This window comes from Aquarana catesbeiana, linkage group LG04 (assembly GCF_042186555.1).
Source record: "Aquarana catesbeiana isolate 2022-GZ linkage group LG04, ASM4218655v1, whole genome shotgun sequence".
Lineage (NCBI taxonomy): Eukaryota > Metazoa > Chordata > Amphibia > Anura > Ranidae > Aquarana > Aquarana catesbeiana.
In genome coordinates this window covers 433781581-433808838 of record NC_133327.1, presented here as the reverse complement: position 1 = coordinate 433808838, position 27258 = coordinate 433781581, and the positions used below count along the sequence as shown (strand labels likewise).

The window sequence follows — 27258 nt, the reverse complement described above, 5'->3', positions numbered from 1 at the left end:
CTCAAAAAGACTTGAGGCTGTAATTGGTGTCAAAGGTGCTTCTACAAAGTATTGAGCAAAAGCTGTGAATACTTGTGTACTTTGGGATTTTTTTCCCCTTTTTTTATTTTTAATAAATTTGCAAAGATTTCAAATAAACGTATTTCACGTTGTCATTATAGGGCATTGATTGTTGAATTTTGAGGAAAATAATGAATCCATTTTGGAGTAAGGCTGTAACATAACAAAATGTGGGAAAAGTGAAGCGCTGAGAATACTTTCAGGATACCCTGTAGGCCAGCATAGAGTTGCTTCTATAGGCTGAAAAAAAAAATCCAAACGCCTGTATAAGCAAGATTTTTTTATTCTCAGTGTGGCCTAAATGAAATTTGCTTTACCTTTTGTGTAATGACAATAAAAGCTTCTAATTCAATACAGAACTTGTAAAGATGGCTGACATAGCTGAGCTCTCATGCGGTGTTGAAGACCAAGCTAGGTTTAGGACAATCACACACACTGCAAGTGATGTTACGAAGGTGTACTAGCACTATTTAGGGGAGTCAAACAATTACATAGCTCCCAACGGTCTCTGATTTCCAGGGACTGTCCCTGATTTGGAACAAAGTCCCTCTGTCCCTCTTTCCTTCTCATTTGTCCCTCATTTTGGTCTGATCTACATAGTTGTGTAAACAATGCACTATTTATCTTTCAAAAAGTGTTTCCCAGTGCTAAACCTTACATCACATTTGCTGCATTTGTAAAATCCAAAAGCCAGTATAAAGTAATAATAGTGGTAAAGCACTTGTGGGCTTAATCTATCATTTTGTTTTTGTATAATTCTCCTTTAAGGGGGTGTGTCCTATGCCTACATACTTTTGCTAACAGGTGTCCCTCATTCCCATCTCAGAAGGTTGGGGGGTATGGCATTGCACCTTCCTTCAGTAAATGCATGTCAACTTTCTCAAATAGTAATAGCCACCTAAAGTAAATTGAATTTTGATTGTTACGTGTTACAAAACTTTACTCATTTGTATTGACGGTACTTCTGGTGGATGAAAACGTTTTGGATCCTTATGGCTCAACATATAGACATGTGGTGAAGGGTTTGTGCTGCGTTGTATTAAAATAAAAACACTAAGTTTATATTCAGTAAAGTATACAGTGCTTGCTCCCATGATTGGAGAGCAGCATAATTCATGTTTTGGTTAAGCCAGACACTAAGCCATATGTACTCCAACAATAAAGATTAATGGTGGATGAGGCTGTGTTTAGGTAGCTGGAGACAAGCCAGGTAAATGGTAACTGCCTTGTAGCCCCAGTATATGCTGGACTATCAGGTTTCCCCTACCCAATGATCCAATTGTTAGCTGATGTGTGTGCTTTTAAATTCATAATCGGTTGGATTCACTGTAGAGCTAATTCAGTCTTTAATTTTGTAAGTATTAAAGCAAAAGTTCCACAAGTTCCACAATAGTACTAAAAGGAGCACAGTACTCCTAGGGAGCTCTAATGTGCAACTTTTTAGAGTTGGCCACCCATTATTCCCCACAGTCCTTCCACACCTCTCCCGGTTCTCAGTGCTACCGGGAAATCTCAGAATTCAGATAGCAAAACATCTGAAGTTATGTGAAGGAACCTTTTGATGTCTGCATGGTGGTGCTCCAGCCTGTTCAGTACCAATATGGCACTGACAGGTTTACATTAAAAGAATCCTGTCATGGGGGAAACACCTGGTTTGTCCTAGCTAACTTCGTTATGAATGTGCTAGGTGCCCAACTGTCTCTGCTTTCAGTTCTTTTTCAATCAAACATGCAACACATGGAGTCAGAACTTCTAATATGACAGTAAGTGACTAAAGCCGGTCATAGATTATGTGATTGTCTTTTCTGCAATCCAAATCCGTCTATTCCCCCATCAACACTGTCTGGGGAGACATCTCTGCTGGGAGAACACAGTAATTACTGCTAGTGGCTATAGCTGCTGGTAATAATCGCATGCTAAAAATCGATCGAATGGGCTCAAATCACACTGCACTGCATCAAAAGTAGTGCATGCACTGCTTTTGGAAACACACTGCAACCGAATCACATGGTACTTCTGTACTATGCGATCTGGTGCAGGCAAATGCACTGCGTTTGCAACCTGTATTTGGGGCATAATTTACTAAAAGCAAAACTTCAGAAGGGGAAGTTCAGCCTGTTTGCATCCCCCCCCCCCCCTGCACTGCCACATTTGGCACTTTTTGGGGGGGAGCGGATACCTACTTTTATTTATTTCAGGTACTTGTATAGCGGCGTCAATTTACGCAGCTCTCTACATATACATTGCACATCAGTCCCTGCCCTCAAGAGGCTTGCAATCTAAGGTACCTAACTTACATTCATACATACACGTACTAGGGCCAATGTAGCCAGCATCCAAATAACCTACCAGCATGTCTTTGGACATGTACTCAGAGGAATCCCAGGAAGAACATGCAGATAGTGTCGTGATTAGGATTTGAGCAACCGACCTTTTTGCTGCTAGGCGAAAGTACTAACCACTGTGCTGCCCTGGTTTTGACAGATACCCGCTCCCACTTTCGGTCAGATATGCAATGGCGATCTAAGCCGAAAGTTGGGCCCCTCCTCCTTCCCCCCACAGTCTTCTGGAACACATCACAGGTCCCAGAAGACTACGGGACAGTTCACAAGGTGAAGTGTGGCTCACGCATGTGCAGTAGGAAATAATCTGTGAAGCCGCAAGGCTTCATTTCCTGTTTCCCGTACTTGAGATGCTGGCGCCTGCACCCGAAGCTGATTGAAGAATCGGCTTGGGTAAGGACATCGCTGGATCCTTGAACAGGTAAGTGTCCTTAGATTAAAAGTCAGAAACTACAAGATTTGTAGCTGCTAACTTTTTTTTTGGGGGGGGGGGGCCTGGAGCTCCTATTTAACATTGACCTCCACTGCAGATCACAACTGCAGTGCGGTTTGAACGTGGTTCAGGAAACATGCACTGAACAAGGGTTTCCCGCACCATATTCTGGTGTGTATCGGTGCTCACTTTCAGGCCGAGTTCACATATGGGCGACCGTGGGTTCATGCCTGGGGTCCGGTGTGCGTCTGTTCAGTGGTTCAGGTGCAATTCAGGTCCAAATTTTTGCCTGAACCAGACCCAAACACACACAGGACCCTTTTGGAATCTGCTCTATTGAGTGCCGGTCACACTCGCCTGTAATGTGAATTGGATGTGGTGAGATCCACATCCAATTCGCACATCTGTGAACCCAGCCTCAGAACTACAATGTGGAACCCTGGATTCAGTCACTCCCAGTACATGGGGCTGTATCTTCTGAACCATTAGTTTCATATTTCTAAAGGACAGTATTGATGAGAACAATAGGGTGATATATAACAGTACTAACATTCCAACAACCATACACGGGGATCAATCATCCCGCAAGGACATCTGCCAGAAAGTACATTCCTTTAATTTGATATTTTGGAACCCAGAACAAAAGTTTGACGGGATCTGGGGAATCGGATTCACAAATCGGCACCATTCAAATAAAATTTAGGAAAAGTTTGCCTGCTTTATACTAAGACTGATAGCCTTGATTTGTGTGTGCTGTCTTGTACGTACCATAACTCCAACTTCTTTTTCTTACAGCATCTTGTAATATCCCAAGCATACTACAAAGATCTTTAAGCTCTTTACAGCCATGGCATCTCTATTACCATCTCAGAAAGAAATGGGAAGTGGAACATATACATTCTCCAGCCAACCCAGGGTGGTTCAAAACCGCCATAAATACAGGACAATACAACCACCTACGTAAGTGAATGATTTATTAACTACAAATGTTGTATATTATATACCGTATTCTGGAAAACATAATCAAAATAATTTAAATGACTGAACAAATTCACATAGTATTTCTTTAAGCGATTGCCGCCCACCCACAGTATATTTCCTGTAGACAGGCGGGACAGTCAGGCTAGGCAACGTACTTGTATGTTGCCTAGCATATGCGCACTAGCTCGCCCCCTGGGGTGCGCAGCAGCGCGATCCCGTAACTGCTGTGTCCAGTAGTCACTGTGAAAAATATATACAGTATCTCACAAAACTGAGTACACCCCTGACATTTTTATAAATATTTTATTATATCTTTTCATATGACAACACTGAAGAAATGACACTTTGCTACAATGTAAAGTAGTGAGTGTACAGCTTGTATAACAGTGTAAATTTGCTGTCCCCTCCAAAATAACACAGCCATTAATGTCTAAACTGCTGACAACAAAAGTGAGTACACACCTAAGTGAAAATGTCCAAATTGGGACCAATTAGCTATTTTCCCTCCCTGGTGTCATGTGACTCGTTGGTGTTACAAGTTCTCAGGTTTGAATAAGGAGCGGGTGTGTTAAATTTGGTGTTATCACTCTCACTCTCTCATACTTGTCACTGGAAGTTCAACATGGCAACTCTCTGACTATCTGAAAAAAAGAATTGTTGCTCTACATAAAGACGGCCTAGGCCAGTGATGGTTAGCCATCACTGGCCTAGGCTATAAGAAGATTGCCAAGACCCTGAAACTGAGCTGCAGCGCAGTGGCCAAAACCATACAGCGCTTTAACAGGACAGGTTCTACTCAGAACAGGCCTCGCCATGGTCGACCAAAGAAGTTGAGTGCATGTGCTCAGCATCATATCCAGAGGTTGTCTTTGGGAAATACACGTATGAGTGCTGCCAGCATTGTTGCGGAGGTTGAAGGGGTGGGGTGGTCAGCCTGTTAGTGCTCAGACCATACGCCGCACACTGCATCAAATTGATCTGCATGGCTGTCGTCCCAGAAGGAAGCTTTTTCTAAATATGATGCACAAGAAAGCCCGCAAACAGTTTGCTGAAGACAAGCAGACTAAGGACATAGATTACTGGAACCATGTCCTGTGGTCTGATGAGACCAAGATAAACTTATTTGGTTCAGATGGTGTCAAGCGCGTGTGGCGGCAACCAACTGAGGAGTACAAAGACAAATGTGTCTTGCCTACAGTCAAGCATGGTGGTGGGGGTGTAATGGTCTGGGGCTGCATGAGTGCTGCCAGCACTGGGGAGCTACAATTCATTGAGGGATATATAGGGAAAGAAAACCGCGCTTAGATATATATATAACAAACTTATTGAGATAAAAAATATTGATAATAATCAGAAGTAAAAAGAGTCCAAAAAGCAGCAGCATAAGCAAAAATGCACGTGATAAATGGAAGGAAAAAGCTGCGCTATATACGATGCGGGTCAACAATGCATTATGTGATCCAAAATGTTGAAGTGCAGTTAAAACATGCGACACCCGGGTGAGCTATATCCTTATCAGTGCCACCACCTAATAAAAGACTCGCTTACCAGATTGTAAGCAAGGAAGAGCGGATGGCTATATCCCAGCCAAGGCCTTTGTATAAACAGCAGGAACGTCCAGGCAGGGCTAGTCACTGAATTGAATACGTGCTCCAATCCCTTTATGCCATAGATAGCCCATAGACCTCAGTCAGCTCCCGAAAAGTTTTAATATCTATACTTGACTGCTCGACTAGGAGTCAAGTGAAGATATTAAAACTTTTCAGGAGCTGACTGAGGTCTGTGGGCTATCTATGGCATAAAGGGATTGGAGCACGTATTCAATTCAGTGACTACCCCTGCCTGGAGGTTCCTGCCGTTTATACAAAGGCCTTGGCTGGGCTATAGCCATCTGCTTTTCCTTGCTTACAATGTGGTATGGTGTCGCATGTTTTAACTGCACTTCAACATTTTGGATCACATAACGCATTGTTGACCCACATCGTATATAGCGCAGCTTTTTCCTTCCATCAATTCATTGAGGGAACCATGAATGCCAACATGTACTGTGGCATACTTAAGCAGAGCATGATCCCCTCCCTTCGTAGACTGGACCGCAGGCCAGTATTCCAATATAACGACCCCAAACACACCTCCAAGACAACCACTGCCTTGCTAAAGAAGCTAAGGTTAAAGGTGATGGAATGGCCAAGCATGTCTCCAGACCTAAACCCTATTGAGCATCTGTGGGGCATCCTCAAACGGAATGTGTAGGAGCGCAAGGACTCTAACATCCACCAGCTCCGTGATGTCATCACGGAGGAGTGGAAGAGGACTCCAGTGGCAAATTGTGAAGCTCTGGTGAACTCCATGCCTAAGAGGGTTAAGGCAGTGCTGGAAAATAATGGTGGCCACACAAAATATTGACACTTTGGGCCCAATTTAAAAAATTTCACCTACTCACTTTTGTTGCCAGCGGCTTAGACATTAATGGCTGTGTGTTGAGTTATTTTGAGGGGACAGCAAATTTACACTGTTATACAAGCTGAACACTCACTGCTTTACAATATAGCAAAGTGTAATTTTTTCAGTGTTGTCACATGAAAAGCTAGAATAAAATATTTACAAAAATGTGAGGGGTGTACTCACTTTTGTGAGCTACTGTATATTTATAGGCATACAATGCAACCAGTCAATATACTGCAGGCAGTAAGTAGTTCAGTCAACATCTAATGCCTAACAGAGTATTGGTAACTGTAAGCGCAAACACACAAGTCCATATATAACAGGAGATATAAAGGGCTGGGCAACTTAGTCCATAGAGGACAGGCTGGAAGTTCAAGGGTTAAGTGGTAACCGGTAATGTAATGGTTAAAGTAGGCTGGTAGGCTAGGCGGCTGCTGTTTCCTCAGAGAGCTGGCTCTGTGATGGATGAGAGAGGGGTAGAGAAGGAAGCGCCACCTGAGTGTAGTATTAACAAATGATGTTTAATGACACCAGGTAAAAACACACTTACAGGATAAAAACATATAAAAGGCTCATCTGTATGAGTATGTGGTCCTCAGTGTTCCCTCTGATCCTGTGGTGGTGACGCTGCAGGGATGCTGGGCTGCAGAAGGTGGATTACCAGCCGGGAGCTCCTTCTGTGGCCATCAGGAAGAGACTAGGGGCCGGCGTGGAGCGCACGTGAAGCATGCATGACGTCACAGGTCCTCCGTCTGCTTCTGGGTTTGGTATCCAGGGGAGGGATCGTCCAGGGAGGAGGGCTAGCAGAGAGGTTGAGAGAAGGCTACGCGCTCGGAGACACTGCTCCTTCAATAGGCCTTCACGTGCACTCCACGCCGGCCCCTAGTCTCTTCCTGATGGCCACAGAAGGAGCTCCCGGCTGCTAATCCACCTTCTGCAGCCCAGCATCCCTGCAGCGTCACCACCACAGGATCAGAGGGAACACTGAGGACCACATACTCATACAGATGAGCCTTTTATATGTTTTTATCCTGTAAGTGTGTTTTTACCTGGTGTCATTAAACATCATTTGTTAATACTACACTCAGGTGGCGCTTCCTTAACATCTAATGCCTAATTCCTAATTTCTAATTCCTGAACCACACAATTCCACAAGTCATATGTTTTTTTCTTTAGGAGGTCCAGCTAAAACTTTTATGCTATGAATAATAAATGCAAAATAATATTAATGTATCATTTTCTAAACTACAGAAACCAAGCACTACCATTTAAATATTTTTTGCCTAAAAGCATGTCTCCAGACCTAAACCCTATTGAGCATCTGTGGGGCATCCTCAAACGGAATGTGGAGGAGCGCAAGGACTCTAACATCCACCAGCTCCGTGATGTCATCACGGAGGAGTGGAAGAGGACTCCAGTGGCAAATTGTGAAGCTCTGGTGAACTCCATGCCTAAGAGGGTTAAGGCAGTGCTGGAAAATAATGGTACCACACAAAATATTGACAGTTTGGGCCCAATTTAGAGATTTTCACTTAGGGGTGTACTCACTTTTGTTGCCAGCATGAGTTATTTTGAGGGGACAGCAAATTTACACTGTTATACAAGCTGTACACTCACTACATTACATTGTAACAAAGTGTCATTTCTTCAGTGTTGTCACATGAAAAGGTAAAATAAAATATTTACAAAAATGTGAGGGGTGTACTCACTTTTGTGAGATACTGTATATAGTGAAAATACACTATAACATAACTGCATCCAGTTGCAGTTTGTTTAGAATAATCAGAATATAGCAACATCATAGGTGATTGTTTGTTCTGGTTTATGAACAATTTTTATGAAATATTCCCATTAGTAATTAACTATAAGAAGCCAAAGTATTATGTAGAATCATAAGTATGATAGTTTATTGGAAGTCATATGGTCTAATGTTGAAGTTGAAATTAGGTTTGATGGAGCACCAGAATATGTTCTTGCTTTGAACTGACAGCAATGGGAAGGCACATATACTGTAGTATGCTACAGGAAAACAATGTGAAAGAACATAGATGTCTGTATTAAATCATTGTGACTAGTACCATGACCTCAGGCCTGCCACGTCATTCAGTTTTTTTAAATTTCAAAAACATTAGGCTCCCTGATGCTCTTATCTGATTTGCAAACCTTATCATCCCCAGTGATAGTTACACGAAATATAATGAGAACAGTGATTCAACATTTTATAAAATAAATGACACATTTTGTTCCAGCATAATGGGTCTTCACAGAGCTGATTCCTGTGAAAAGCATATTATAAAATATTCAGCAACGACTGGTAAATACAGAACCCATTCCATTGGTGGTCTACTATCTTATGATCAATATGCAGTATTAACCCTTTCATTTTATGGCAGTTTTTCAAGGCAGTGCACATTCTTGCGGCCAAGTATGCTCAATAAAGTTGTTTCTCCAAGGCCAAGTATAGAATGTAGATTTCTAGACACTAGCAGAGTTGAATCATATATGCATATATAACCACTTTCTAAAGTCTTTGACCAACTTTTCACTGTCTTCATAATCTTCTTGTGAATATACATAAAAATATTGTGTTTTGCTTTCCAGGTCTGAAGAGAGTTATCATTATGGAAATATAATGTATGATAGAAGAGTGGTGCGTGGTAACACATATGCACAGCTGATATTACCCCTGGTAAGGAAGACAAAGTTTTCCTCGTCTTTTGTATAACTTTTTCTGGCTTATATGTGGTATTACGTTTTCATAGAACTTCACAACATTACCAACCTGATTGTCCTCTGTATTCCAGGGGTTCAGTTCTAGTTTTTGAAAGCATATCCCCTGCAGTTTATACTACTTACCTTCTTGGAAACAGAGGTTATGTGACAGTTCACCTAGTGTTATTTGCTGACCTGGCCATTTTCTCCTAACACGTTCCAAAAATACCACTAAAGAATGTGCCACAAATGCACCAAATAAAATGTAAGACAGGACACACCTCACTATGCTATGTGTATTCCAAACAGAAACATGTATTGCTCTAAAATAACCTATGTTTTCACATGCTCATTTTGTGTTGGTCACTCATCAAAGCTTCTTCTACTAACCAAGAGGTTTTAAATACATCTATTTTTTTTTTTATTTATTCCTGTGAAAATTTTAAGCTAGGCATATAAATTTAATTTAGGATTTAATTTGCAGTTTTAAAATGCCTCTGGGATTATGTTTATTTTTCCCTGTGGTGTCATATGGTTTCCCAGTCTTAGCAGCTCTAACTTTGAATCCCAGCTGCATCTAGTAGTAAGCTAAATTGATCAGTTCCAATGCTAATCCTACTACAGGGTACCCTATGAGAGTGTTCCTTATTATCATGTTGCAACACAATGCTTCATATTATGTTTACAGGGCTTTGACATCATTGGTAACAAAATGGTAATAAAATCAACTGAAGAAAAAAAAATATATATATAAATATATATATATATATATATATATATATATATATATATATATATATATACTTTTTGGGCCTAGAACCATCTCCTAATGTAAAATTAACCATTTGTTGGTGGAAAAACCACCTAACACAAAAACAGAATTTAAAGATGGATGGTCCTAAAGAAGAACATAAAGGCACTTTTTAAAATCATCTTTATTCCAGAAATTTTTAAAAACTGGGGAATATGTCAACCTCTATGACAAAAGTATGCAAAGCAGCAACAAGAATATTACAGAATCTTATCACCAATATATATGCTCCTAGATAATTACATTTAGATTCAAATCACACACTACCAAAGTAATGCCTAGTAAGAAACTAACGAGGGCTATTAGATCACACTATATATTGATATTCAGGCCGTAAAGCAAAAATGCGTTTTGCCCCCCTGATGGGCTTCTTCAGGGAATGAAAGGGGTTTATGTTCTGTTCTCATAAAATCAGATCAGCCTATCCATGCAAATGGAGTCCAAATCATATTGAAGATAATAATGGCCACTCTGGCGTGTTTACCCCTCATCTAAGAAAATGCCCCGTAATTGCTTTCATCCTTCACTTGTATCAAGGATCCAAAACGAGAGTGATTAAATCAGCCCCAGACTCTGAATGGGGACAAAAAGAGTTATAATTAGACCTTAATAGGATCCTGTGACTCCTCTACTGTACAGTCACAAAAATGTAGCATGGTCGAAGCAGTTGCAGGATCCTATTAAAATGCATATAGCAGTGCAGGCTGTGTCCGTGTTTGCTCTGCATAAGCGGAGCGGACTTGGACCTGTCATCTGCCCGCTCCGCTCAGCAGAGAGATCCCCCCTCGTGAGAAAAAAGAATCTGGCCCATGTGAAAGGTGCCTTAGGCAATTTTTCCACCAATGAACAGTTACAGTTTTAGCAATCTCAAACCTGTGAAAATGTTGTGCTTATTTTTGAGTATGCAATCCTGGCTTGATCTTAATGTAACTTAAAAATGTATGGGGATTTCTTATTCATCTGTTTATACTGATCAATGTGTATTTTAGTATACATTCCCATATGTTCACAAGACACGAAAAGGTGTAAAGCTGTGTGCGTAGAACAAACTTGCAGTATTGTCAAGACCACAGACATGAGATATTGGATTAAGTGATAGACTTTTCCACCCTTCTCATATTTACAATTACACTATGAATGGCAGGCCAGGAGAACAAACTTTAGGGGCTAACTAATAGACATCCCTCAGAGCAGTTGGATTATACCGACACGACTGACCACCTTTTGCTTGTCTATGGCCACCTTTACTTTCCTTAGAATAAAACTTGACAAATAAGTGATATAATATAATGACTGAATGACTGAATATAATCACTGATTATTGTGTGATTGGCCTCTAGACAGCTCAGCCAGATCCAGTGGAGATTCAGAGAGCACAAGAAGCACGCAGAAGAGCACTGGCAAAGAAACGTGCCAAAGATCTGTTGAGGCCCAGGACCCCGGAGCCAGTGGAAGGCAGGAAGAACATTGAGGTGCAGACAGGTGAGAGTAATAGGTCCACAAAAATGTAACCTCATGTAAGATTCTTGCTAGTAATTTAGGGTTTAAATGATGGAGAGTGACTGAATGAAAAAAGTCAGCGTGCAGTTCTACTTCTGTGTGCCTAGTTCTGAAAGACATTTATGGGTTGTTATTGCCCTAAAACAACAAGAAATGTGCAGCGCTTCCTGTAATAAGAAAATAAGTACATACATACCAGTCGTATAGTATATATAAAGTCCCAATATATGAATCCGTGATTTGATTTCACCAAATCTTCAGTATCACCCAGAATAATTCTGACAATGTGCATGATATGAAAAAGGGGAGAAAAAAAATAGGACTTTATATGAAGCATGCGGTTGCAATTAAGTAAACTGGTAAACAAAATTAATATTTATTGATTCATATACAATATAAAAATTTACATATATGTATATCAGTGTCCAAAATCCAAAATTTATATCAGTGTATAAAATCCTATAAAAACATATTCCATAAATAATCTTGTCTACACATGATTAATATAAGACACGGAATCTGGTAGCTTTACGCGTTTCGTTGCTTTAAGCTACTCAGCGACCAAGGCCAACACAAAAGATGTGCGTGATATGTCTAACCACTCACCAGAAAGTAAAAGAAATCCAGCATGAGATAAGCATCCAGTATGAAATAAACATCACCCAATGTTCTTGGGAGCAATTCGTCACACACGTGCACCTCAACCAATCTGTACAATGACCAGATATTAAATGATAATGTGCCTTTTAGGTCATTACTCTGAAGCCAAGAGACATCTCACCTGGTATGTTGGTAGGATGGTGGTCCAAAAAACTCATATAGTGTAGTAGTTTATTAAATATAAAATCAAGTACAAAAGCTGCAGCATAAAACAAATGAGGCCAAAAAACTCACATAATCAGTCACCGCTTCTGCCATGAGGACGCAGTGATAATGACTTCAGCAGGTAGGCCCCTTCTGACGTGTTTCGTTCTTGTGCATGTTCTCAAGGGATCTGCCTATCCTTGCCCTGTTTCATAAAATGCTAGTTGTCTTGCTGTTCTGGTCCTGTTAACTCAATACTTTTGTTATAATAACCAACCTGGAACAATAATGATGTGAAAAGTCATAAATGGCAGCCACCATAGTTTTTTGAGTACAGATTCCCTTTAAGGTTATCTCTTTTTGCTGGCTACTTTCAATGTTGTAATGTAATCTTTGTTACAATCCTAAACAGAGCTTTACCTGGAAGAGCTAAGTGACCATGTCGAAGAGAAAGATATGGAATGCCAGACAGATGCCTTTTTGGACAGACCACCTACACCTCTGTTTATTCCAGCAAAGACAGGAGTTGATGTTTCCACTCAGATTTTGGAAGGAGAAGTAATTATAAAAAAAAAAAAAAACTTGTCTAGGTTCATAGTGCTGAAAATACGTGATAAAATATAATATTGACCTCAAGTGTACATTTCCTGGATGCTGCTGCGTTTGATCATTCACATTTTTTCTCAGAGGATTAAGTGATCAGATATCCTCATTAGACCTATTTCCTTTCTCACTTTTCATTCCAAGTCCAAGGCTGCTGTTAGAAATCACAGGGCCCGGTACAGCCGACCTGACAGCCACCCAAAAATATCAAAACGTTGTTAAGTTAATGAATAAAGTTCTGTGTGTAAAGGTATTGGGACTCATTCACATGAGGTGCTGTGGGCCTATACAGTGTGAATCAGTGTTTTTTAAATTTGGCTATTGCTGTGCACCGGCAGCTTATGTTACTCTATGAGGACACAACAGCAGTGCAAACACAGGTGCAAGGTCCTAATTTGACAGGCATGTGGATGTAGGTGTATGGCCTCCAAATCCTGACGGGGTGTATTTGGGGCCACTCACCCACACCTTTCAAATTAGGACCTGCAGCTGTGTTTGCACAGCTGCTGCATCCTTATAGAGTAACAGGCGATTCCAGCTGCACAAACAAACCACTGCTCATTCACACTGCATGGGCCAGACAACCTGTTTGAATAAGCTCTTAATTTTTAAAATTACTTTTCACAATTTGGTATTTTTTTTTACGATTTTTTTTTACAACTCTGTTGGTGTTGGGTGAAATATCAGGGGGTCTAATAAGACCCCTGACATTTCACATTTGAGACAGAGAAAGGAATTGAGGACAAAGATTCTTCAATTCCTTCTTCTGCAGCCTCAGGTGCACAAAAAATGAAAGAACAGGAGCCAGAGGCTCCTGCTCATTCATAAACTGAACCATCACTCACTGTGTTTATTCACTAAAGAAAGGGGCCAGTACATCCCTCTGTGTACCAGCAGCAGCAGGCGGGAGAGGGAAGCTGGCAGTGCTGCTGGGGGAGCACACAGCAGGGAGAAATAAGATGTGGGCAGGACAGGGAGGGGGATTGGTGCAAGGAGCAATTTCAGGAATGATGCCCTGTGTGTCTCTCCCTGCAGCAGCTGAAAGCTGGCAGGAGGGAGAGGATGAGAAACCAGCTTTCAGCTGCTGCTGAGTCACACCGGACATCGTTCCTGTCATTGCCATCCCCTACCCCACCAATTCCCCTTCGTGTCCTGCCCACTTCTAATTCCCCTGCTGTCTGGGCCCCCATGTGTGCCTGGGCCCCGTACAAAAGGATCGATGGTACCCCCTTAGCCCTGCTCCATATGAAATTAACTAGGGAAAGAGGGACCCCTTAGTAAAGTTTCTGGCTGTTGGGCAATGCCAAGAACTGTAATCAGACTTGGCTGCAAGAATCTCCTAGACACATAAAAACCCCAAAGACACAGCTGAATAATTAGATAAGTGAACCATCCACCTAACTTCCCCTTTAACTGCCTGTTTATACTGGCCATATAGACTTTCAAAAAGAACAAGAAAATCTACAAGAAGTTTTGTAAAATGAACCCCAAACCATAAACAAAATCAAGAACATTTTTGTGCACTAATGTAGTAATCTGGCCTAGTAAACAATGGAAACGGTCACAGCAGAGAGACTTGATAGAAAAATCATTGATGATTCCTGTGGAAATATTCCAGTGAAATACTCCTGTATCATGGTTTTGCCCATTCCTATACTGCCCAGCAGATGTGCATGTTGTACGGGGAAGGTGTCATCCACAAGTCGAATTATTCCCTCAAGGATGGAACTTTTTAAGAGAGAACACTTTTTGCCTATAAAAAAATACACAAACATTATTCATCGTACTTTGATCATTAAATATTACTTTTTAAAAGAAGGCAGTGCTCACATAAAAAAAAAAGGCAGAAATGGTAACTTAAAAAAATTTATGCTGAACAGTGCTTGACCAATATTCATAATATGTACAACAATGATTGAGTGATTTGGGTTTGGCCTATTATTTTCAGAGTCATTGGATTGTTTTTGAAACTTTAGAAATGGTTTCTCTTGATTTGAAGTGATGTGCCATCATTCTGTAAGCCCACTTTTTTTTCTGCATTTGCCATAATGCTGTCATCAAAAGCTGCTACCAGAACCCTGCATTAAAATGACCACATAACTTAGATGATGGTGCCTAAATAGTTTTGGTTGAAACAAAATGAAATTCTCAGTGCATTTACTGAAATAAAAAAAATAATTTTTTAATGCTACTAATAAGGATAGTGCTACAGCTTTTGGTCTCTGGACAATCGCAAGACCGTAGATGATTTTGGATATGCATAAAATAATCCTCTGCTGCTGCTAGATACCATTAGTCCCCAAACCTTGTCTGGTCCAATTAAGCAACTTTATATAATACAAAAAGTCCTTGGTAGTATTTTGCAACACTGGTGGGTGCTTATTCATACAAGAAGCGCAGCATACATACAGAATCACACCTTGGGGCATTTCGCACATTAGTGCCTACACATAAGGTCACGGTATTTGTGCAGTGGTGTACAAATACTGTGCTACGTGTTTCAATAAACACCCTCCAATATTGCAAGATACCACGAGTACTGGTATTATATAAAAATTATTCTCTATGGTTGACAAACTTTGTCCTACAACAAAAGTATATAGGCTAAAATAAAATAACCAAAATGGTTACCAGTAATCTTTGCTCATTTCCTTTTGCAGCTTTTTGACTTTGATCTGGAGGTTAAACCGCTGCTGGAGGTGCTGATTGGCAAAACAGTTGAGCAGGCTTTACTTGAGGTAATGGAAGAAGAAGAACTTGCCAGCTTAAGAGCACAACAGCGTGCCTTTGAGGAGCTGCGCAATGCTGAACTTGCCGAGGCACAACGTCTTGAGGAACAGGAGAGAAGACACAGAGAAGAAAAGGTATACAATCTTTGTATTTAGGGGCTCTGTTATTTCAAAGTGATGATCAGGGAATGAGTTCACTGCAATGGACACAAAGTTTAAATATGTAATTTAAGTTGACAGTTATTACATTCATTTTTCTGTATAGGAACGACGCAAACAGCAACAAAGAGAAAAGCTTTTGAAAGAAAAGGAGACGGCAGAGAAGGTGGCAGCAAGAGCTTTTGCACAGCAGTACCTGGCTGACCTTATTCCATCGGTGTTCAGCAGCCTAAGGGACAATGGATATTTCTATGACCCAGTGGAAAGAGGTTTGTATTTTCAAACATGTATAACTATCTATCTTGGTTATAAATGTAAAACACACCTGAGGACTTCATGACATTCATGCGTCATTGTCATATTCTGTAAAACTGTTAGCAAACATATCTATACTGAGTAAATTCGAAGTACAGAAACTGCCTGCAGACCTTGAGTGTGTGAGTTCAGCTAAATTTTTGTGCTAATTACATTTGTTAGAACTGCAGCCATCTTGCCACCCCTTAGTGCCCATAGTTACATAGCATATAAGATCGAAAAAAGACACAGGCCCATCCAGGTCAACTTATGTGTGTGATTTTGATTCTATACCAATAGTCACATAGCTTATAGGATTGAAAAAAGACACAGGTCCATTCAAGTCCACGTGTGTGTGTGTTTTTTACAATAGTCACATACAGTGCCCAATTATGTGCCACTTTGTGTTGGTCTATCACATAAAATCCCAATAAAATACATTTATGTTTTTGGTTGTAATATGACAAAATGTAGAAAAATTCAAGGGGTATGAATACTTTTTTTAAGGCACTGTATGTGACTATTGTTATAGAATAAAAATTACACACACATAATTTGACTTGGATGAACCTGTGTCTTTTTCAAACTTATAAGCTACAGTAGCTTATAAGTTTGAAAAAAGACACAAGTCCATCCAAGTCAACTTATGTGTGTGTGATTTTTATTCTATAACAATAGTCACATACAGTAGCGTATAAGGTTGAAAAAAGGCACAGGCCCATCCAGTTCAGCCTACTGTATTTGAATGTATGTGTTTGAAATGAAAATGTAAATGGTAAATGAAAGTCATGGAAGCAGGAGTTTTCTACTTTCTATGCTAAAGAGAAACTCTGGGTATACTGTTAACTCAACACACTGTTTACCCTCCAAAGGATTTATAATTCTGTATAGCAGGTCTTGTAATGCATGTAGTTCCTGATTAAAGTATATCTAAATTTAAAAACAAAATGTAATTTCTTGCAGAGTACCAGTATTTAGAAAAGGTGGCACCGTTCATTTTTTTCTGCTTAATTTTGATTCAATAAACCTGTAAATAACACACTTCCTGTCCTAGAATGGCTACGCTTACTCACGCCACTGTATCTGTGGAGGGAGTTACCCAGGCTGAACTTTAAACATGTATTCCTTTGTTGATCACTTTTGCATGAGGGGTGGGAAAAATTGTTTTCAGAAGGAAAATTACATTGTCTTTCCTTTCAGTGCAGCTAACAGGAAATGAGTGACATTTCTGGCAAGGTTAACATATATTTTCTGTACTTGTTAAAAATGTTCTTGGCCTTAAAAATAGAAAAAAAATACAGTAACAACATCCAAGGATCTGTAAGCTGCAACATGTTTTGTTCTTGGGTTTATAGTAGTTATCCATTAGGTAATTTATCCTCTTAGGTTAATAATTTAGCTTTCAATATCTCGTGCTGCCTCCAGCCTCCTTGGACAATGAATTAGCAAGTAAGTAGATTGCCTGGCTTTGACTTACATGGCCAATGTATGCAGATGGGGCTTCACTAAGGCTACTTTCACACTGTTAAAACCACCCCGCTAGTGGCCGAATAGCGCCGCTAAAACGACGGTAAAGCGAAGCTAAAAATATCGCCGCTTTACCACCGATGCCTGCCCCAGTGTGAAAGTAGTCTTACAAACAGAGTTTTCCAGGACTACTTCAATAGTTTACACCACCCAAACCCATGCAGACTTTGCAATATGTGCAATGGATGCTGATCCCAGACCACTTACAGCAGGGGTTCCCAACCTTTTTGGCACTAGGCACAAGCCGCATTGGAGAAAATTATGCCAAGGCCTGGGAGGGGGTTGCTGCGTTTTTCTTCGCAGGAAATTTGGTGGGGCAATGGCTGGTGTTGGCGCTTCAATCATCACAGCACCATGCTTGATATGGTGTCAGGATGATTGAAGCGCATTATTTCTATTATTATATTGTAATATAAAATTAAATGGTTCAACTCACCATAACGCAAAATCAGTGGGAGCCCTGAGCGTGTCACTTGCCACCGTCGCCTGCCACCAGATTCAGCTTGTCACTTGCCACGTCACCTGCCAACAGATGCAGCTTGTCACATCACCTGCCACCAGATGCGGATTGTCACTTGCCAAGTCACCTGCCACCAGAAGCAGCTTGTCACGTAGCCTGCCATCAGATGCAGCTTGTCACTTGCCACGTCACCTGCCTCCAGATGCAGTTTGTCATTTGCCACGTCACCTGCCACCAGATGCGGTTTGTCATTTGCCACGTCACCTGCCACCAGATGCGGCTTGTCATTTGCCACGTCACCTGCCACCAGATGCAGCTTGTCACTTGCCACATCACCTGCCACCAAATGCAGGTTGTCATTTGCCACGTCACCTGCCACCAGAAGCAGATTGTCACTTGCCATGTCGCCTGCCACCAGATGGGGATTGTCACAATCCTGCCATCAGATGCAGATTGTCACTGTTGCCTGCCACCAAAAAATACCAGATGCAGCTTGTCACTTTTTAAATGTAAGGCAATTTGGTGGCAGGCAACAGTGACAGCAGAGAAAGAGGATTCTCTCACGGAACTGCAGTGATGCAGGGCGGGTGGTGAGAGATGATGTTGGCCGCCCGCCCCCCCGCCTCTGTCTTTCACTCTGTCGCCCTTCTACTCTCTCCCCCCGCCAGCTCTCTCTCACCAGCTGCACTCATGGCCTGGATGCAGAGAGGCCACGGCCTGATAACGGGCAGCATCCCCTCATAGAAGGCCATATCAACACCATGTGTACGGGCACAACTCACACAGGGCTCTGAGATTTACTTTGGTCTAGATTATTGCTCTGGAAGTCCTACTGAACACCTGGAGCCTGGGTTACCTTTACATGTGAAGGGGTTAACTGTCATCACCAGGAGGGCAACTCCTCTACACTAATCACCACCTGCTCCTGAGACACAGGTATGCACAAATATACGTATTTATGCTTCTCCCAGGTATTGGATGAGCCCATCATATCACATTTCATGTACTTGCAAGCTTAAAGTATAACTAAAGGCAAAGGTTTTTGTTTTAGTTTTGAACGGAGTAGAGATGGATTGGGAGACCTGTTAGTTTTTATTGCTGTCTGTGCCCCGGTAAGGAGATTCACCCTTTCTATTTGTTCTGTTTACCATTATCATTGAAAGTGAAATAGAGATATCTTATTTTTGGTTGTCCCCAGAAAAGTAATAGAGGGGAAATCCTCCAATGGGAACACTAGTTTTGGTGATCTGAGAGTCCTCAAAGAATTCTCTTATTTTGCATGGATTTCCTCTCACTTCCTGTTTGGCTATCGGACAAGAAGTGAAGGAAAATCTCTGCAATAGGACACAGATGGCAAAAAAAACTCTGACAGGGGTTATAACCCTCCTTTATTCTATCAAAAACAAAAAAAAAAGTTTTGCCTATAGTTCTATTTTAAACAAGAAGAGGCAAAGTGGCCTTTCGTTGAACTTTACTTAAATAACCAAAGTACTACAACTACTTCCACAAGCTGGTGTTGCAATCCAATGTGGTAAGAATTGTTCCCAAACAGTGGCAGAAAGGTGTATAATAAAAGATTGTTCACATTCTGGCTACCATAGCATTAAAGTACTCCTAACTAGACAGTTGTGGGTGCTGTGATGCTACTCACATCATAACATCCCATAATGTCCTTCTCAGGCCCTAGGCCACATGGCTTCCCTCTCCTAGGCCCCCAGTTTTAGACAGATTGGGGTAGGGTTAGATCCTCTGTCAAGTTTGCATTGTTTGAGCCCTCCTTGGGGAGATCCACCAGAAAGTGAGGGGAGATCAAACATTTTGGAGTTTTCAACAGATAAGGGTAAATGTTATAACTGTCTTAAATTAAATTTCCCCTCACTTCCTCTCAGTTCATGTTGCATCTTCAGGACAGGAAATTTAAATACTTTATATCTAAACCCAAGAACAAAAATTTAATATAATACAGCTTACCAGTCTTTGGATGTGGTGGCTGCATTGGTTTTATGTTACCAGTCTAAGAACGTTTTCTGCAAGCACAGGAAAATATCTGTTCATCCTGATAGAAATCCAAATATATTTGTAACTGAACTAAAATCTCAAACAATGTCATCAGCTTTCCCAGTTATCTTCTGTTAACTATACATTACCTCCTCCCTATGTGTTAGAGATGGGAAAGTGTTTGTAGTTGACATCAGTTTCCCTGTGTGTGACTCGAAATGCAACTAAACCCTCCTATTCTGCAATAAGCCAGACTGGATGTAATATTGAAGCTTAATTAACAAAGCAGGATGGGCGAAACTATTGGAAAAAAACAAAGTACATATAATCAGTATATGAAATCTATAGGAAATACAATAGACAGTTAGGCTGTGCCTGGCAGTAAATGATTCATACCAGCCATGCTGCATTTAGAAGATGCAACAGGATGCAAGTTTTAGTCCACAACATGTGCTCTGATAGCTGGTTCCTTCTCTCTCAGTCCCTTAGATGGAGTTTGAGCTCCCAGGATGCACCTGTCTCTTTCTCCCAGACTGAAGAATGATGGGAACTTTTATTAAAGCCGAACAGTTTCTAGTTTCTGCAAAAACAGTATATTCACCATCTGCTCCTTCGTGTGGTCAAATCTGATATTGCAGGCAACATAACTGATTATCCTGCTGGAGGCAGAACAGTGACAATACTGCTCTTGCATAGAATACCGTACAGTGAGTGTTGTCACCCTAGGACAGGAAGTGTCTTACTGGCAGGATCCCCACGTGAAAATAGTGTATAAGAACTAATGCAGTCACCACATCTAAGAACTGGTAAGCTGCAGTATATTGCAATTTGTTTTTGGGTTTAGATGTACTTCAATGAGAAATCTTCCCAGCAAGACACAGACAGCAAAAAAATAACCTAATAGGCATTTTAACACTTACATACTCTATCCAAACATAAAGACATACATTTTGGCTATACATTTCATTCACTTTAAACATATTGCAGAATATGAAGTACAAAATGTCTAAAGCTTACATGCTGTGGATGATACCGGGGTTTAGTGATGAGCTGGTGTTTTTAAACTTCTTTGTTCAAACTTTTTAGACTTGTACTGCAAATTGGTTTGTAGTACCCACTTTTTAAAAAGTAAAAAACACAATTTTTGTACTTACTGTGAAATCTGTTTCTTGGAGTTCATTAAGTGACACAGGGTTAATTTATTCTTAGACAAATGGGTTATATTGGTGTTCACAGGATAAATTGGGCACTGGAAAACCAGATCTGTGCCTTATCACAATTCTGTCTCTGAGCTCTTCAGGCAGTTCCTTTGACCTCATGATTCTCATTTGCTCTGACATGCACTGTGAGCTGTAAGGTCTTATATAGACAGGTGTGTGTCTTTCCTAATCAAGTCCAATCAGTATAATCAAACACAGCTGGACTCAAATGAAGGTGTAGAACCATCTCAAGGATGATCAGAAGAAATGGACAGCACCTGAGTTAAATATATGAGTGTCACAACAAAGGGTCTGAATACTTAGGACCATGTGATATTTCAGTTTTTCTTTTTTAATAAATCTGCAAAAATGTCAACAATTCTGTGTTTTTCTGTCAATATGGGGTGCTGTGTGTACATTAATGAGGAAAAAAAATGAACTTAAATTATTTTAGCAAATGGCTGCAATATAACAAAGAGTGAAAAATTTAAGGGGGTCTGAATACTTTCCGTCCCCACTGTATATTGTTTTAGCAGACACCCTAGGGAATAAAATGGCAGTCGTTGCAACTTTTTATGTCACACAGTATTTGCGCAGGAAATTTTCAAACGCGTTAAAAAAAATGTTATGCCGAGTAAATAGATACATAACATGTCAGGCTTTAAAACTGCGCACACTTGTGGAATGCTGCCAAACGTCAGTACTTAATCTCCATAGATAACGCTTTAAAATTTTTTACAGGTTGCATGTTTAGAGTTATGCCGCGCACACACAACTGGTTTTGCTGTCAGAATAAACTCCGAAGGTTTCTCCAACGGAACTCCAACGGAATTCCGCTCAAGCGGTCTTGCATACACACGGTCACACCTAAGTCAGACTGTCCAGAACGCGGTGACGTACAACACATACGACGGCACTAGAAAAAGGACGTTCAATAGCCAGTAGCCAATAGCTTCCATCTCGTACTTGCTTCAGAGCATGCGTCGTTTTTTATCCGTCGGAACAGCATACAGACGAGCGGTTTTCCCCATAGGAATTGGTTCCATCGGAAATATTTAGAACATGTTCTATTTCTAGGTCTGTCAGAATTCAAAAAAAAAAAAAAAAGTCTGATGAGACATACACAAGATCGGAATAGACGATGAAAAGCTTCCATCGGATTTTTTCTGTCGGACATTCCGTTCGTGTATACATGGCTTTAGAGGAGGTCTAATACTAGAATTATTGCTCTTGCTCTAACGTTTGCGGTGTATGTAACCTGTGTGTATTTGGCTCTGATACTAGCCAGTGCCTTACCAGCCACTCACCGCACGTCCCTGGTGAGTGTTTGTGTATTAAAAGTCAGCAGCTACACTTTTTGTAGCTGCTGACTTTTAATAAACAGAAAAACGGTTGGAAATCCGCTTTAGTGCATGAAAAATAAACTCCTTTTGAATAGGAATGCTCAAAAACTTGCATGGTTTACACATTTGAATTCTGGTGTATCATTTAAAATAAAAATATCCTTTATATAGTCAAAATAAAGACTATTAGCAAGGGCTAATCATTTCCACATTTAAGAAGACAAAAAATGATTTCGCTAGCTTTGTTTAAAACAATTATCCTGCACAGTGCTTTCTAGATGTGTGCCCACTGGTCACCTTGTACGCAGGAGGGCAAGTAATGTTTTGCAGATCAAGATTACCTCTTAGCAAACCATATCATAGGTGATGATATGGCTGAAAGACAAATAGCACTCCGCAGCCGGAGGATTAAGACTGCTGACTGCTATTTGCCTTTCAGTCATATCATGAGCTAACAAAGTCACCCAATGCCTATCTCCTGTAGTTTATATGCTTTTATTCCAGATTATCATATAATATAATTAATGATCTACTTTCCTCCTTTGTGTTTTAGCATTATGTCATGGTAAAACCTTAATCAGCTTTCAGTCTTTAGAATACCATAGCAGCATTTCTTTAAATGATCACTAGCATTACAACAGACTGCTCTTTTATCAGAGTGCTTTTTAATGGCAACCCTAGAAAAGCCCATTATATGTTTATAACTTTATATGGTTGTGTTATATCAACTTACTAGATCTATATTTATAAATCCAGTGGGGTTTTTGTATTTAGTAGCACACACTGGTATATTTAAGTGTGTATGAAGTATTATAAGAATATTTTCTGGTGGTATAGAATTTGGTAAGAAACATAGCTCAGTTTGGTCTTTAAAACGTTTTAGAGCTGTGTCTAAGATTTAAGTTTGCTGTATGGTTAAAGCATTACATTGTTTTTCTCTTTAAAAAGTTTTATTTTGGACTTATCAATTGGAAAGAAAAGACACTTTAAAAAAAAAAATAGGCAATCACTGGATTTTCTAGGCCTGCATCGAGCAGACATTTCTGCTGTATTTGAATATTGGCCATCAACAAATTCTGCTAGTAGGTTTACTTTTCTGGAGATCTTTGGTAAATGCTATTATTGTTGTCTCTTTATTATACTAGCTTTGGGTGGCATGAATCAGAGATTGACCTCCTATAGTTTATTTGGATCTCTGTGAGTTAGCTCCCCCCAACTCTACCATGGTCATAACAGGATGAGCCTGGCTTTTCACCTACTAAAAATTCTCTATGTATTCCTATAGATTCCTAGAGGATAACTTCTATAGCGCTTCTTTGGGGAATACTTTGTAGAAATATGTAAATCAATCACTCTAGTAGTTGACCTTCATAGGTTAGCTAAAAAAATTATGTTGGCCTTTCAGATCCTCAAAACAAATGTGGAGAGTTCTCACTGGGTTTGAACCCTGCCCCACTCCACCTAAAATTAGAATCCAATTTGAGTAGAGTTCCACTTAACTGCAGGCATGCATAATGCGGCTAATACCAGGCATATAACCAACCTGAACCTTGTTAGCAATTAGCTGAGGAGTTGGACAAAGATTTTCGATTATGCTTTAGCAGTTTACCCATTATAGTTTGTTACATAAATGGTGTACAGTATGTGCTATTTAACTAATGTGCTTGAAGCCAAACTGCAAGCTATTTTTTACAATGATGCACATTGTAGGCAGACTTTTAATGGACAAGTAAGTGATCTGCTTGTCAATAGGTAAGACACTGTTCACCCAATATGCATTTGATAATGGTGGTACTGAACAGACAAAATAAAAAATGTGCTGTCATGAGAAACATTAATCCTTCTGCTATTTGCTGCAACCTATACTGTCATACACAGCTAAAATTAATAATCTACATTATATAAATAAAACAGAAACTGGTATCTTACATATACATTTGATGGGTTACAGTTTAGAAAATTGAAGCGCTCTTTAAAATCTAAATAAAGCCAAAACTTTTTATTTAGCCACTTGAGCTCCATAAGATTTAATCCCCTTCATGACCAGGACATTTTTTCCTATAAAGCGCTGCACTACCTTAACTGGCAAATGCGTCGTCATTCAACTCTGTACCCAAATTACATTTATATCATTTTTTTTTTCAAACAAGTGGAGCTTTCTTTTGGTGGTATTTGATCACCACTGCGTCTTTTATTTTTTATTATAGAAACGAAAAAAGACCAAAAATGTTGAAAAAAAAACCCCAATATTTTGTACTTTATTAGAAAATTATTAGCCAAATTTATTCATAATTTTAGGCCAAAATGTATTCTGTTACACGTCTTTGGTAAGAAAATAAATCCCAATAAGTGTATATTAATTGGTTTGTGTGAAAGTTATACGGTTGAATTACTTAAGGCAAATAGACTGTGCACTTTGCAAGTGCAGTTGCTCCAGAACTTTGTAAATGAGCTAAAGATTCACTTTGCAAATAATACACAATCACATGCAAGGAAAATAAAAGAAGCAGCATTTTTGCTTACATATGATCGGATGATGGAAGTCACCAGAGCTGCTTATTTGCTAAGCTCTGGATCAACTGCACATGCAGAGTGCAACTGCACTTTGCAAAGTGCACAGTCTAAATCAACCCCATAGTGTCTACAAACTATGGTGTATATACTGTATTTAAAAATTGATCAATCCTGATGTACTGACGTGAGTGAATGAAGAGGACCCGCCACCCTAGGTGAGGCAAAGAAGCCTAATGGAAACTGCATGTGGGTGCCCACCCCGGCTTGCCTCTGTATGTGATGGTCAAAGAAGAAATGGCTGCACACCACGGCTAGTTCCAAAGTCCTTTATTCTAAATCCCAAAGTGACACTACAGGACACCAACAGGTTGCATGGTTGACGCGTTTCACACACTACAAATGTGCTTAATTGATTAAGCACATTTATAGTGTGTGAAACGCGTCAACCGTGCAGCCTGTTGGTGTCCTGTAGTGTTGCTTTGGGATTTCCAATAAAGGACTTTGGAACTAGCCATGGTGTGCAGCCATTTCTTCTTTGACTGATGTACTATTATTTCTTGAGGCCCTAAAGTGCCAGGACAGTACAAATACCACCCAAATGACCGCTTTTTGGAAAGTGGACAGTCTGAAGTATTCAGTAAGAGGCATGGCGGGTTTTTCCAAGATGTAATATTTTGTCAGTTTTTTGGAAAATGAAGGAATTAAATAAAAAAAAAAAAATATTTATCGTTTTACATACTGTCATCAGTGCAGTACTGGCATTGCAGTGATCAGAGATACTGACTGATGACAGTATGTAGAAAAAAAACAAAATGTAAATAATTTGTTATTCAATTTTGTAAACTGTGTTTTTGTTTTTTAACTTTTTTTTTACATCTTGTCCCCCATCAGTGTATAAGCAATAGCTTTAGTTGTCATGAATGGGATTCCCATGAACAGCTTGATTTTGATTTGATCTGTGATTGGCCAAGCTAATCACATGGTACGGGTAGCCAGGTACCATATGATTGCTGTGCGCCAATCACAGGTCAAAACAGTAAGCAAGCTGTTCATAAATAGAAAGCCACTCGTGACAGATTGTTTAAATTGTTAGGGCACAGCAGTCACAGGAGGGGTGCTCTCCTAAACCACGGCAGGCTCAATCACTTATATATTCGTGACTGAGCCTGCATGTGCGGTTCCGTCACAGTAAATGTACTGTTGTGGGGCAGCAAGTGGTTCATTTTGTATAAAGTAACACTTTTATCTGCAGTCAGGTTTTTTGTTGTGTCTCTCATAGGGGGGATTTTACTTCCTGTTTTGTAGACTCAACATGAACATAGGCTGGCCATAGACAGAGAGATCTTCTTTCCTGCAACCATGGGTTGCCATTGTGTTCTCCCGGCAGGGAGGTGGGGGGAAGCCGTCCCCACCGGGAGAACACAATGATTATTGCTAGTGGCTATAACAGCTGCTGGCAATACTAACATGTAAAATACGACTGGTTTTACCCAAGTTGACTGATCCAATTGTGTACATTCAGCCTGCCCATACATTGTTTGAATCAAACCGTCTATGGCTGGCTTTAGGTGAAGGAAATGTAATTTTAGACAGTTATCACTTGAAGTGTACCCATTGGAATTTTCCCCCTCTATTTCTGTTCCTGTGACAGTTTTGGATTTTCCCTTACTTTCAGTTCTGGTGACAGAGGAAGAATCTCCAGGGTGGAGGAGTAGAAAACAACAAAAACCTGGCAGGGGTTCTGCCCTTCCCTATTCTATCCTAAAATTATAAAATGTTTTAGCTTTGCATACGTTATAACCATTGGAAACAGTCACAGACTAATAGATTAAAAACACTGTAAAAATAACACACACACACACACTTATATCGTTTTTTGTTTTGTTTTTTTATAATAAATCATGTCTGTATTCAGCAGTAGGTGGCAGTGTTTTATCTGTCAAAGTATGGAATGGAAAGTCTACTAATAAGGCTTCCAGCATTTCTGTTTCTTGTGCTGGTCTGTGGAACCATTAGAAAATTGTGTAGGTGACTGAAAAAGTGACTAAGTTGCACTCAGTCTGCCACATCCACAGAGTGGGTGTATTGTAAGCAAAATATATAATTGCAGCATTTTTTGCAAATAATACCTATGAGCTAAAGATACCATTTTTAAGCAATCTGATCATATCCTGAGCATAATGGAAATATGACATAGATAACAAATCTGGAGTGTTACAATGGGGGTTATTTACGAAAGGCAACTCCACTTTTCACTAAAAGTGCACTTGGAAGTACAGTCGCTGTAAATCTGAGTGGTAGATCTGAAATGAGGGGAAGCTCTGCTGATTTTATCATCCAATCA

The 27258-nt window shown here is 40.1% G+C and overlaps 1 protein-coding gene across 3 annotated transcripts in view; it reads left to right on the top strand.

Moving 5' to 3' along the window:
- RSPH3 (radial spoke head 3) overlaps nucleotides 1-27258 on the top strand; it is a 110530-nt gene that overhangs the window by 45356 nt on the left and 37916 nt on the right. For all 3 annotated transcript variants that reach the window (XM_073629142.1, XM_073629141.1, XM_073629140.1), the window contains exons 2-7: nucleotides 3631-3795; nucleotides 8863-8950; nucleotides 11125-11266; nucleotides 12501-12646; nucleotides 15352-15555; nucleotides 15686-15848. In XM_073629142.1, coding sequence (XP_073485243.1) covers nucleotides 3683-3795; nucleotides 8863-8950; nucleotides 11125-11266; nucleotides 12501-12646; nucleotides 15352-15555; nucleotides 15686-15848 — 856 coding nt within the window. In that variant the 5' untranslated portion in view covers nucleotides 3631-3682. The remainder of the gene's footprint in view (nucleotides 1-3630; nucleotides 3796-8862; nucleotides 8951-11124; nucleotides 11267-12500; nucleotides 12647-15351; nucleotides 15556-15685; nucleotides 15849-27258) is intronic.